The sequence below is a fragment of the Amblyomma mixtum genome, chromosome 4 (assembly GCF_055824585.1).
Source record: "Amblyomma mixtum isolate Tamu chromosome 4, ASM5582458v1, whole genome shotgun sequence".
NCBI classification, from domain to species: Eukaryota; Metazoa; Arthropoda; class Arachnida; order Ixodida; family Ixodidae; genus Amblyomma; species Amblyomma mixtum.
In genome coordinates, this window is record NC_143015.1 from 105,750,154 (window position 1) to 105,763,229 (window position 13,076).

Here is a 13,076-nt window from a genome sequence, read left to right on the forward strand (position 1 = left end):
CATGTCATTATAGAAAGACTAGCGCTTCAGATGGGAACCAAGAGGTACAAAGAGATGGCACACATGTCGCGCCTCTCTTCTTGGTCCCAGTCTGAAGCGCTATAGACTTTTCGTAACATAACAAAAGAGGAAACTTGCACGACAACAAGTCCAACAAAGAGGGCCGATTCAAACAAACTTACAAATCTGGAGGAGTTGTCGTTCTTGACTGTCTTGGCATTGCCAAAGGCCTCGAGAATCGGGTTGGCCTGAAGCAGCTGCTGCTCGAGTTCGCCCTGCGAGTTTGCACGGCATACGACGACGTCACCCGACGTCATCGGCGCACACACATTTCTCACAAACGCACCGGCTGCAACAATCACAGCGACAAGCTGCACTCTCAAAAAGCACCACAAGGACGTAAGTGTAGACAAACAAGTGAAAAAGACTGCAAGACTGCACACATAAGACAAGCAGCGGGAAGCAGAAAAAAAAAACTGAACACCGTATGCTAAACAAGTTACCTGAATGAACAGATAAATCTCATGCACGCAATTCCCATGGAAACTTGGAGACAAATCCGATCCTTACATAGAGACAAGAAGAGAATGCAAATTAATTGAGCATAGGTTACATGCCAACTTAAAAAGAAACAATGCAATACCACAAGAGCAAACGTAAAAAAAAAAAATGAAAGCTACATCAAGCTGTTAAAAGTCTCAAAACATCTAATTGTGAGCTACCAGACTAAACACAAACTAATTAAGAAAAAGAAAAGCTGGACATGCCCGCCGTGTTGGGGTAGCTAACCTAACAAGTCTGCTAGTATAACTGCATGAATAAGAGCCAGCCACAGAGCTAACAAGTGGAGTTATGCAAAGGAAAGGCAAACCGCACATCAGCCGCTACCGCCTAAGCACATTTGTAGCAGCCCCGAGCTCCCTGCAAACTGTTTACGTACATACGCAAACAGTTTGCAAAGAGAAGGCTGCAAGCGACGGACGTGCTCCGAGAATGAGCAGCACTGTTGTACTTGCTCCTGCAAACATCCGCACATCCGGACAAGCCGTGCCGACAGGATGTGTACCGCTGCCTACAGTAGTACAAATAACTTCCAAGCCAGCGGAAAAGAAATATCCTTCATTGCATCTGCAACTACAGAGTCCCGGATATTACACATGATCAGGCCAGTGTTTAAAAGCCGCAGCACTTATCTCACTTAAGGCCAATTTAAACCACCAGAAATGCGGTGTCAGAGTAATGTGAGGATTAAAGAAAAGTAAAATATCTCAGAATGCTTTGGAATCGGCTCAGTTGTGCAATTTAACTAGCATACCCTCTTCTTTTATCTTTTCGAGCCAGTATAAACGACAGCAGCAACAAAAGATTTAAAGTAGCTCAGATGTTATGCAATGGAGCTTAGCATATACATGGTCTGTTCTGAAAGTAGTAGGACTCATTTTTTTAAACAAAATTTATTCAAGAGAATAGTACAAACGATTACAATTTTTCAAGGTAGCAGCACCCTTCCGCACCTACACGCTGCAGCCAATGAGTTTTACAGTTTTCGTACGCCTCCAGGAACGCCTGGACCGGAATGCTGTTTAGCTCCCTCGTCACGGCCTGTTGAACCACCTCTACCGATCCGTGATGTTTCCCCTCGAGCGTCGATTTTACTCTCGGGAATAGGAAAAAGTCTGGCGGGGCCAAGTCGAGACTGTAGGGGGGCTGAGGCAGCGTTGCCGCCTTGTGCTGGGCAAAAAAATCGGGGTCCTCATTCACATGAAGAAGATCCTACCGGTTGGCCTTTTCCTCCTCTGACAACACTCACGGCACCAACTTTGCGCACGCTTTCCTCATGGATAAGTTTTCTGTCACGATCTCAAAAACTTGGGTTTGAGGAATGCTGAAGTCATCAGCAACAATTCTGATACTCATTCTACAATCATTGTTAAGTAAATGTTTCACTCGCTACACATTTTCGTTGATCTTGCTGGTCGAATGGCGTCTAGAGCGGTCGTCTTCCTCCACTCTTTCCTTACCTTCTCGGAACAGCTTGTGCCACTCAAAAAACACCTGGTCTACCCATGGAAGCGTCACCGTAGGCCTCCTTAATCATGTTGTGAGTCTCTTCGCCCGTTTTACTAAGATTTACTCAAAATTTGATCGCGTATCGCTGATCCAGTAAACGCTCGATGATTCGGCGTGACGAGACGTTTCGACAAGGGTTCACAGTACAAGCGACCTCCTCTCTTCAACGGCCGAGAGCCGACTGCCGATTTTCCCCAGCATTCCCAATCTCCCCCTTCAACGATCCTGCAAGCGCAGACCACCTCTCGTCCGCCTGTTCTCCCAGGAAAAAACCAGTCCTACTACTTTCAGAACAGACCCTGTATGAAGCACATGTGTTAAAGTGAGTAACTGAATCCTTCTTCACTAACAACTCAAGTTAACAAAATGCTGTTCTTGCTAATAAAGGCTTTCATGGTCACAGCCAAGGCACCAGCCCACAAGGAACTGCCAGCACAATGACAACGGGCAGCCATGCCAGACACGTGGCAAACAAGAACAGACCGAGTACAGCACACGAGACAATGTCAGTCACCACACCATGCGAGCAATTTCCTTCCTCAAAGGGGTCCCTTTAAGGTAAGACAGTGCCACCCAACACAGACGGAAAGACAGCGTCTTCCGATGCAGACGCTAGTTTATACCCACCGCCAGACAGTCCTCAGGTTTGCAAGGCGAAGGCAAAGAGAAAAACAGCGACAATAAAAACCTCCAAAGCGGAAGCAATGCGCAAAGCCAAGGCAGCTGCAAAGACGTGAAGACGCTGCGCCCGTCACTTTCAAACACGTGCCCTGCTTCAGATTCTGCAGTCATGCAAAAGTGCTCTGCCCTCACTGCTGCCAGCAGCGCACCAAGGCACTGGAACGATTCCTCCCAAAACGCACTTGGATATAACATATGTCAAATTGAGTAGCAGCCTCTAGTGGTGAAAGTCATTTCGGTACAAGACTGAAATCATAAGCACTAGCTGCGATATAATTGGTTCTTGAGCTTTGGATTCACCACTATACTGAAAAAGCACTGCAATAAGCAGTAATGATTTGTGCTTCACATGCCTGTTGTTTCTGCCGATTGACGGCTGGCTGCACATGGGGTACATAACACTGCATACTCGTAGTCCCACCTCCCATGACAGTCTTAACCCAAAGTATTCATTTACTACTTGTACTACTTACTTACAGCTAGCTGTAGAAGTTTCGTTCTTGGTGATTTGCCTTCTCTTGTTTCAATGATACCTTGCTTCCGTAACCACAGTTCTTGCTCTCCCCTCTAACATCCCCCCTGCAACAATGCCTTTAGGCGACTTGAAGTACCATAATAAATTAATAAATAAAAAAAAACACCCACCTGCAGAGTTTCAATTTTCAACAAAATATGCTTCACTCTGTACCTCCACTGTAAGATAACTACCACAATTTATGTGCATTCTTGAGAACCTATCTGGCAGCTGTGAAGTAGTTTGTGTACAGTTTAGAGCTTTCTCCTCAATGCAGAAGCTCTTTCAGTAATGTTTCTATTAGATTCCATTAAACTGAACAGTGATTCACAAAGCACATTTCTAGCTTAGATATTTACAGGCAACATGAAAGAATGAGCCTGTCCATTTTCCAAGCGGGGCATAATGGCACCGGCATTACACAACTATTTTTGCATTCTGGCTGTGAACTTTGTTTTTTTAAGCCTTGCCCAAAAAGAAACATGTTGAAGACTACCGTATCTACCACAGCAAAAGATCTACCGCAGCAAAATGTTTTGATTTGATCGTGAGCAATGGAAAGACTTTCAGAGTATTTAGCTCTGTCTGGGTAGCAAAAACTTCCACCCATTCTGGTAGTAACACGTGAAGATTTTTACTCTTAACTGCAAACGGTGAGAACTTCAAGCACAACTCAATGCTTTCCGTGAAGATTTTTACTCTTAACTGCAAAATAACGAACAAAACAACACTGACACATGAAACACGAACGAAATTACTTCACTGAAATCGATCAAGTGGCTAACACAGCACAGATGCCTGCTCGACATTTTCGCGGAGAACTCTGAGCGGTTCTCACTTCAAGACAGAGGGCAACACAAGACGCGGAGCAAGGGTTCCAAATGAACAGCACAACGAACAACCCGCGGCTACTCGTCCCCGCGCGCTTCGGCGCCACCATGCTTAGGGCCCGTCAGCGGGAAAAGATAAATGCACACAAGAATCAAAAGGCGCCGTCGACCGCGCAACTCACCATGTTGAACACCGGTGGTTGGTAGTTCTGCAGAAAAGACGAGCAAGGGAGATGCGGTTAGCAAAGGCAGTGAAGAGATGAAAGATGAGGTGGAGGGGGAGAGGTGGGGAGAGAGGGGGGGGAGACTAGGAGCTTTGGATGAGGCCATGCCAAGTTTAGGGAGGGGGTGGGGGGGGGGGGGGGTTGGAAGGAGGGGTGATGGGATGATGGAGGGGTGGCAAACAGAGGTTAAATTCCCCACAGAGCATACACCACCAATGCCACAAGAGCACCACAACTCCGCATACGCACCGCACATGCGCACCATTCCACTACTACTACTACTACTACTTCTATTACTACTACTTCTACTACTACTACTACTACTACTACCACTAATGTGTACACAAGGAAATTGTCGGTGCGCTAGCAACTATATGAAGATGACCAATGGACTACAACGTATAAAGGAAACTGACACAGTTAAGGACTTTCTGGGACTGATTGTTATTTATTTATATATCAATTAAACCTCCACTGCCACTTGAACTCCAAACCTACTGTTCTCACTTAACAGCAGTACACCAACTAGACTCATTTACAATGTGCTACAAGGTGCTTTACAAGGTGCTTTTGAGCCTTTACAATTTCTTTGAAAAGTGTTGTTTGCACCTCGCCGCTTTAATGTATGTTTTTTTTTAACCTAGAGATATTGTAAACAAATTATTCATTCCAGCTAGCACTAACAAGCGGCCAAAACATTGCAGCTTTCCAGAAGACTACAATAGTCCGAAAAGCAATGCTTAATAACTCGTTTCTTAGGGACCTCACCCGATGCAACTTGCAACTTACGAGTGCACAAATCAGTGCAATGTGGTGATGCTTTTTCCATGCATTTCAGGTTGGACAATGCCTAAAATGCATATGCATAACAATGCATCACTTGCTAGGCAAGAGAGTGCTGTAGTCACGGTGTTCAGATACCGGTAAATTACTCAATACGCACATATGCAACTTACTTCTGAAACTCAAATTAGCCTCACATTGGCTCCCCGCCTTTTTCACGTGATTTCAAGCAGACCAGGCTTTTCCAAAATGCCACAACCACAGCCATATGCAGACCAAGGTCATGCCAAACACCAAGTCAGCACAGTTCAACCCAGCCAGTGCCAAACAAAGTTCCGCCCAAAGTTCACTGCCGACATGCATGGGACTACACTGCTACATGTTGCGCAGAGATGCAACATCCAAAAACTAGCATCTCAGCATTCTCTCAGAGTGCAGTGCATCGGAATAACATACGCCAAATAACTGTGCAAAAATAATGTCTAAATGGTAGCGGGGACATAAAATAAAACATCCAAGGAACACAGAAAAGAAGTCTGCCTCACAGGATCAGAAATCGCTACGTGTTCATGTTCCATACACTTTAAACTTCAATTACGTGCAAGTTCAATGCCACAATGTAAACTGCAAGGGCAGGATTGCTCAGCTTCCCTTGATATAAAAACACACAAGGTTTCATCGTTTTTTTCCAATCCTTTTCTCCAGAGAATAGGCTCTCTTTCGAGTGCAACACAGGCGATCGGGTGATTGAGAGAGTTGCTGCTACTTGTGAAATACCACCGACACTATCAACCACTTGAGAGGAGCACAGTTTCCTGTCACTGAGGGAACTCCAAGACTTAATCTACAATTGCCGGGGGTGCTCGGGACGAACTCTGTTCCTTGTCACGGCTACTGCAAACCCCCAGACACCCGAACAGCTAAACATGCTTCGCCTACAAAAAAGCAAAAAGTTTACGGGCACAAATGTCGACCCTTGGCCACTGTCAAAACAATGTTTAAAAAGGGGGGGGGGGCACAAAGCCAGATTCAGTCATGTAGTCATTTCATTACCAGAGCTAATGTCCACCTACCGCACGAGTCCCAAGCCACAGAGCTCAGCCCTTTCAAATATTTATGGATTCCTAGCATACTCATTTAAACATTATATTACTGTTGCATTTTGGTCATAGCTTACGTAAGATATATTTCTCTCCTCCATGGGCCTTTAGGGTAAGTAAATGAAAAAGAAAGATATCCAAACGTGTGTAATAAAACCTGCAACCATCATAAGCTGTAGCAGCTATCCGGCTATTGAAATAGCCAAACTGAAATAAATTTTCTGCACTGAATATAAGAACTTGCCAACGACAAAAGTTCAGTCTTAACATCTCCATAGCACGAACTCTTGTCATATGAACAAAGCCTATACAAAATATAGAAAAGAAACCTGTTCCTGGCACTGAACATGTTCAGACAATAAACCCTTTCCACACTCCTTTATGCACGAGGCAAATGAAGAGGCAGGCATGCGACCTCCCAGCCAGCAGTGTCAGAAAGTGGGTGCAAGGACTTGTGGAAACAAAAAAAAACAAAGAGCCCAGATGCACCAGCATGCACCAGGCACACCCACTAGCGTGCAGCCACGCCACCTCAGAACACCACCAGCCATCACCAGCCGGGTCACGGGGACTTACGTGAGGCACGGTGCCGGACTCCTTGACAGCGTGTGAACACACGATCGAAAACTGTAGTCGAGCCACCCGCATGGCCACACAAAAACCCTCTCGCACAACTCTCGCAAAGCTGTGTGCATGGCAGAAACGGAACTGGCATGAAAAGACTGGTGCAGCAAACTTTCAACAAATCCTTAACACAACCCCGATATGCTATGACCACAGGGGACACAAGTGTCCAGGACTGTTCACTTTCATAATGGAGCTGCGTGTATGCAGCAATCTGTTCTTAGCATTCGTTTTTGGTAAATACAGGTTGAACGTTAGCTGATCCTGTTATTTCTTTGCCAGTGTCCTCGTCGTTCATGCCAACTCCATTTCTACCATGTATCAACAAGCCAAACTTTCTAAGCTTCTTAAGGTCATACCCTCTTTCCGTCGGCTCACTGAGCAGTGTTAACATTGGTCGGGCCAAATTGAGATCTATTGATTTCGTTACGCAATCAGCCGCCACTACAACTGAACCACTCCGGTCACTTGCTCGGAGATTTTCCAGTCATTGCCTATTGGTTTGCGAAAACTTTCCAACACTTTTTCTTCTAGGCCTTTCGAACCTTCATTGGAAAACTCAAACTCGCTCTCAACTGTTGTTCCACCCACTATGGTAGCAATACCACAGTGGATATGAGAAAACTTCATGAAAGAATGATAATAAATGGCTTCTATGGTTTAGCCCCCTATGCAAAGGCACTTGACTCTGCATGAACGGAAAAAGTCGGCCAAGGTAGTTCACGAATGTACACACACGCTGCTCAGACTCACCGAGTGAATGGCAGAGGACGTCGACGACCGCGGCTTGGAAGACGCAACATAGGCCAGGTACTGAATGACTTTCTTTGTGTTCTCGGTCTTGCCGGCACCAGACTCGCCCCTGTAAATGAACACAGTGGGGCTCGGTTGTCAAGACTGTTCGCCATTGTGAACTCTCAGATAAGAGCCTAACTGTTTTGTTTACTTTATGTGAAAACCTTTCGTCTTTTGCCTATCAAATTTACATATGCTGGCCAAAAAATAAAAGGTGGGGGCTCTAGAGCCCAGCATCAAGCTCTTTCACCAGAGCCATTTTCTATTAAGCCTATTGCAGTAATATTTATTAAAAGTCTACCCCTGAAAAAGCCTGCATATCAATGGCTTTTTTTTTTAACACCCTAGGAACTTGGCATGCCTGGCTAGCCCAGGTGTCCAAAATGAATGAAAAGCGAAGTATTACAAACAGATAGAACGCATTTGCTTTCCTCAGTTGTTAAAAAAACGAAAAAATACAGGACACTCAATGAGCAAAGGAAACACAGAAGCCGCTTCTGCAACACTCCAGCCAATTCCGAAGCAGCAACTCTCACGGACAGCTGTTTCCCAGTTACAGCAAGTTTACAGATAAAAGGCCCAAGGAGGGAAGTGTAGCACACATGCATGCATGCAAACCAAAGTTCAATAACTTTCATAAGCTGTCTCATCACAACGCACCGATTAATTTGTCCCAAACTAACAATTTATGTGCTCTAAAGTGCGTCTCACTAGGCAACTTTTCTCTCACTACTTTATTTTTCCAGTGAATGTTAGCCATTGGTAACCCGGGTACTATATTTGTTACCTCTACCATGAATAGAAAGCATACTAAAAGAACAGCAGCTTTCTCTGCTCTTCAGAGCTGCTTCATGGCTATCAGACCCACGTAATCAAACATACCACCAATACCCTTGAAAAGCGAGAACCCTCGGAACACTTCCACACAAAGTGGACAACAGCACCAAGGCACCGGAAGCGAGGCAATTATATCGCGAGAATTTTAAGCTGCGCTCACACCTCGCATGGTATGCGCAAATGAAGAGGCATGGACAAAGTAAACAGCAAAACTCACGTGCACAGTATGGACTGGTCCTCTCGATCTGCAAGCAAAAAAAAAAAATGCAATGGTAAGATTGTCTGCTCAAGCAGTTCAAAAATGACTTAATCAGAATCTTCGAGGGCACGCGCAAATTTCGAAATTTGTGTTTACGCAACACCCATGGAGCAGGTAACTCCCAGCAGCTCTACAAAAGAAAAAGAAGCTGGTATTTATGACAACTCTGCAAGAAGGAAAATGAATGCTTCTGAAGGATAAAGCCTGCAGCTATAACCAGCTTTACACCTCTTAGAACACTTTGCCATCAGCTTGCCATCCCGGTTAGCTCAATTGGCAGAGTGACTGCTCCGGTGAAGCGGTGGTCCCGGGTTCGAACCCCGGACCAGGATGAATTTTTCTTTAACTACGAAGTTTCTGAGAAAGCTGTGTGGCTTTCCTTTGTCGCCGTATGGCTGCGCTCGGGTGGACGTCAATGAGTAATTACTCCCTTACTACAAATTTATTCCACCTTGGGGGATTCCCCTAAACTTTTGACCACCACCGCACCTTGTTACAAACACCACAAACAAAAGCACAATAGCAGGACAATGTACACACACCACTAAGTGCACAGCAGGTTTCATTTTCCCACCAAGGTCTAGCTTAGGCAACACAAAACTGCACAAACCCGGACCCCTACACATACAAAATGCACGAAATCCTCAGCAAAGGCACAAACAGCCCTTCTTTCAATGCCATCCCCAACCCGTCATGCCCATATAGCGAAGTGACACTGTGTCAGCACCCATGTTGAGCCAGAGTAAGGACAATGATGGCCCCCCACCCACCCCTGCCACGTGTACCAAAACACAATACACGAGTTGCCCCGATGTCGCATTCCAGCAGCCAGTGATGCGTGCACGAACGTACGTGCAGTGGCAGCACGCACGACTGCTGAACCAAAACGGCCGTCTCTGCAAATGTACGCACAAGCTAGGGCCGAAGAGTGGGTAACCTTGTGGGCCACAGTGATGGGAGCCGCGAGATAGCTGGTACAAAAGGTAGGTACAACTCACACTCACAGCGCTGAACTTACAATTAAAGGTCCACTAAAGAGCTCGTCTTTTTACCACGGGAACTCTATCTACACGCACCGAGCATTCTTAGAAACTTGGGAAGTATTGTCCTGTGCGGCCAATTTCCCTATTAAATCAAATAAACGCCCCGGCTCCCGCCTTTTTTTTTTAACACCTCCGAAAGTAGGAGGAGTCAATCAACGCCTGCAGTGCCTTTAGCCAGTCGCGTGGTGGCTTTGCTTTTGCTTGTATTTTGGTTTTTAAGCATGAAATGCTTTTAGCTCCTGTTGCCGGCAGTGTGGTGACGTCACGCCGAGACCGAGAGCCAACATCCGGGCAATGAATTCCACTCATCCAGGCACTGAAACGAGAGCATCCGGGCACCGTACGACATTTAACGAGATTTAACGAGACTCTCTAAGCCCTCCTACAGGACCCGCATACAGCGCCGGTAGCTTCACGCCTAGCGGGTCGTAGGGTTCCTCCCTTCCTGTACGTTGAGGTTCGTGTGTCCACCGAGATGACAGAGAATTACTGCGCCATTTCCTTTCCTCAAAAAGCGTTGCGTTCAAAGGGCAAGGCATCGCGCCGAACGGGTGGTGGCGTTCCATGGACTGCCTGGCAGCGCTACACGCTGTCGCGTTTCACTCCTAAAGGTGAAGCTTAAGCATCATTAATTAGCAGTTAATTTGTATTTAGTCATTAATCAGTAATTAGTCACTAATTAGTATTTTGTCATTACTTCGTCATCAATTATGTGTGATGTAATTTAGTGGTGACGTCACCAGTGTCACATAGGCAAAGTGGTGCAGGAAAACACTCGCCTCTACGCACTTTTATAGACAGTTTCGAACGCGCTGCATATACATTCTTGTCAGGCCTGCGTCTCTTCGTGTCCGCGTGCGCTTCTGCATCGTCCTGCACTTCGTGCTTACTCTACTCTCGGTTACGGGAGAGGCAGAGATTTTTAGGTCTCCATGAATAAATAGTTTCAGTTGCAGACAATACAGACGCAAGGCTCACGGAAATAAAATTATGCATGGACTCTGCTTTATGTATCACTCCATCGATGGGTGAGTGGCAAGCAGTCTCGCAACTGGATGAAAGGCACTCCAAGAGTCGGATGACTCCTCCTAGCTTCGGAGGAGAGTTTAAAAAAAAAAAGAAGGCGGGATCCGGGATGTTTAATTCAATTTAATAGGAAAATCAGTCGCACAGGACTATAATTCGAAGTTTCTAAGAATGCTTGGAGCCTGTAGATCGAGTTCCTGCGGTAAAAAGACGAGCTCAGAATCCTCTGTAGTGCACATTTACGGTTTATTAAGAGTATGCACAGTACAAGTACCCATGCTGACATTTTCAAGGCAATGAGCCCCTAGGGCAATGGTGTCAGGTTTCCACATTTTTTTTCACCTCCACATTTTGTTCTGTTTCAGGTTCCGTCTTTCTTGATTTCAGGATGCCAGTAATCTGACAGGTTCCCTTCTTCCTCCTTCAGCTTATACCACCTACTTATGGTGTCACAGTTTCTAACGAGTGTCCTCCACTTCCTTTCCTGAGCTGGCTCCACTGAAAACTACTCCTATTTGCTCCTAATTAACTTCACTTGAAAGTTCAATGCTGCATGTGACAGTCAATCAGGCTTTTGTACCAGTCTCTGCACTTTATCCTTTTTTTCTGCGCCAGTGCGCACGAGGCCAATACTGAGGGAACAACTTTCTTTTCACTGCATACAGACTTTACAGACACTCGCATCCTTCATCTTCATTCAATATTATACAACTACCACCCGTGCTCCCTTACTATCTCTCACATCTCTTCATTCCTTCACTTTTCTTAACCGGCCTTTTCCAAGGTCGGCTGACTTCCTACCTTCCACTTCCCTTTCTGTGCTTTATGTTCCCCCCACTCCCCTTCGTGACTACAATGCCTGTTCTAAACACTCACTACCAGCATTATCACAGAACTCCATTACTGAAAACACTTGCATCCATGTGTAGAGTAGGCACTGCCAATGACACGGCTGGGTGGTGTCACAAGGTGGACCCAGCCTCTGTGAGCCTAGGAGTACATGCATTTGTAGGTTAAGGGGGTAGTTCTACTGTTCCTCCCCTTAACCTACAAATGCATGTACTCCTAGGCTCACAGAGGCTGGGTCCACCTTGTGACACCACCCAGCCGTGTCATTGGCAGTGCCTACTCTACACATGGATGCAAGTGTTTTCAGTAATGGAGTTCTGTGATAATGCTGGTAGTGAGTGTTTAGAACAGGCATTTGTAGGTTAAGGGGAGGAACAGTAGAACTATCCCCTTAACCTACAAATGCATGCACTCCTAGGCTCACAGAGGCTGGGTCCACCTTGTGACCACCCAGCCGTGTCATTGGCAGTGCCTACTCTACACATGGATGCAAGAGTTTTCAGTAATGGAGTTCTGTGATAGTACTGGTAGTGAGTGTTTAGAACAGGCATTGTAGGTTAAGGGGAGGAACAGTACAACTATCGAGAAATTCTAGAGGCCCGTGTGCTCTGCGATGTCAGTGCATGTTAAAGAACCCCCAGGTGGTCAAAATTTCCGGAGCCCTGCACTACGGCGTCTCTCATAGCCTTAGTACAACTATCTCATAACCAAAAGTACAACTATCACCCCCCCTCCCATCCCTTTCTTTTTTGAGCTGGAACCTTATCTTGCATGGCAGGCTCAATGCCTCTTCTGCCTCAAAGCACGCTCCTCCTGTCTCAGTGCACAATCGCTGTCACATCCTCTGTGCGACAAGAGGGCTGCGCCCTTTTCCCACTTCCTTCCTCCGGGGCCGCACACACCTCGAGGCGGGCCCAGCTGCCAGATTGTGCGGGGCAGCAGCAGCAGGAGTCAATCAAGATGGCTCCAGCGCAGGAACAAGCGCAACAAAACAAAAAAGAGAAGCATGGGCGTCCGGGAAATCAACTTCCTGCCGCCATCCTGCACACCTCCCAAGCGGAAAGGTTGTACCAAGGGGAGCTTTCATGAGGGGCTTACTGTGCGCGCATGACACTTCCCTTTTGGTTGCCAGCTATGCAGTACTGCACAAATTTTTGCTTTCTGTCACACCGACAACTAGGAGTTGTCACATATACCCGAGTCAGAATAGACTCTACCAAATTAGCGCCGTATATTACGCTTGTGTGCGCAACTGCAACTGCAATCTGCGTATACAGGAGTCAGTGATGTATAACAGCGCTGATGGGTGTTTGGCTGAAACACTGAAAGTAATTTGTTTAAGGGAGGCGTAGCGCGAAAAAAGACAGACGAGAGAGACACAAGACACAGGACCAGCGCTAATTCATGTGTCTCTCTCGTCCCTGTCTTTTTTCGCGCTACG

General features: G+C 46.2%; 1 protein-coding gene across 3 annotated transcripts in view; it reads right to left on the reverse strand.

Annotated features, from left to right (window-relative positions):
• zip (myosin heavy chain 10) overlaps positions 1-13,076 on the reverse strand; it is a 92,880-nt gene that overhangs the window by 37,004 nt on the left and 42,800 nt on the right. For 2 of the 3 annotated variants that reach the window (XM_089587376.1, XM_089587375.1), the window contains exons 3-6: positions 8,676-8,703; positions 7,580-7,688; positions 4,278-4,304; positions 183-275 (exon numbers count right to left, since the gene is read on the reverse strand). In XM_089587376.1, coding sequence (XP_089443502.1) covers positions 183-275; positions 4,278-4,304; positions 7,580-7,688; positions 8,676-8,703 — 257 coding nt within the window. The remainder of the gene's footprint in view (positions 1-182; positions 276-4,277; positions 4,305-7,579; positions 7,689-8,675; positions 8,704-13,076) is intronic. The other variant, XM_089587377.1, reaches the window with a different exon arrangement.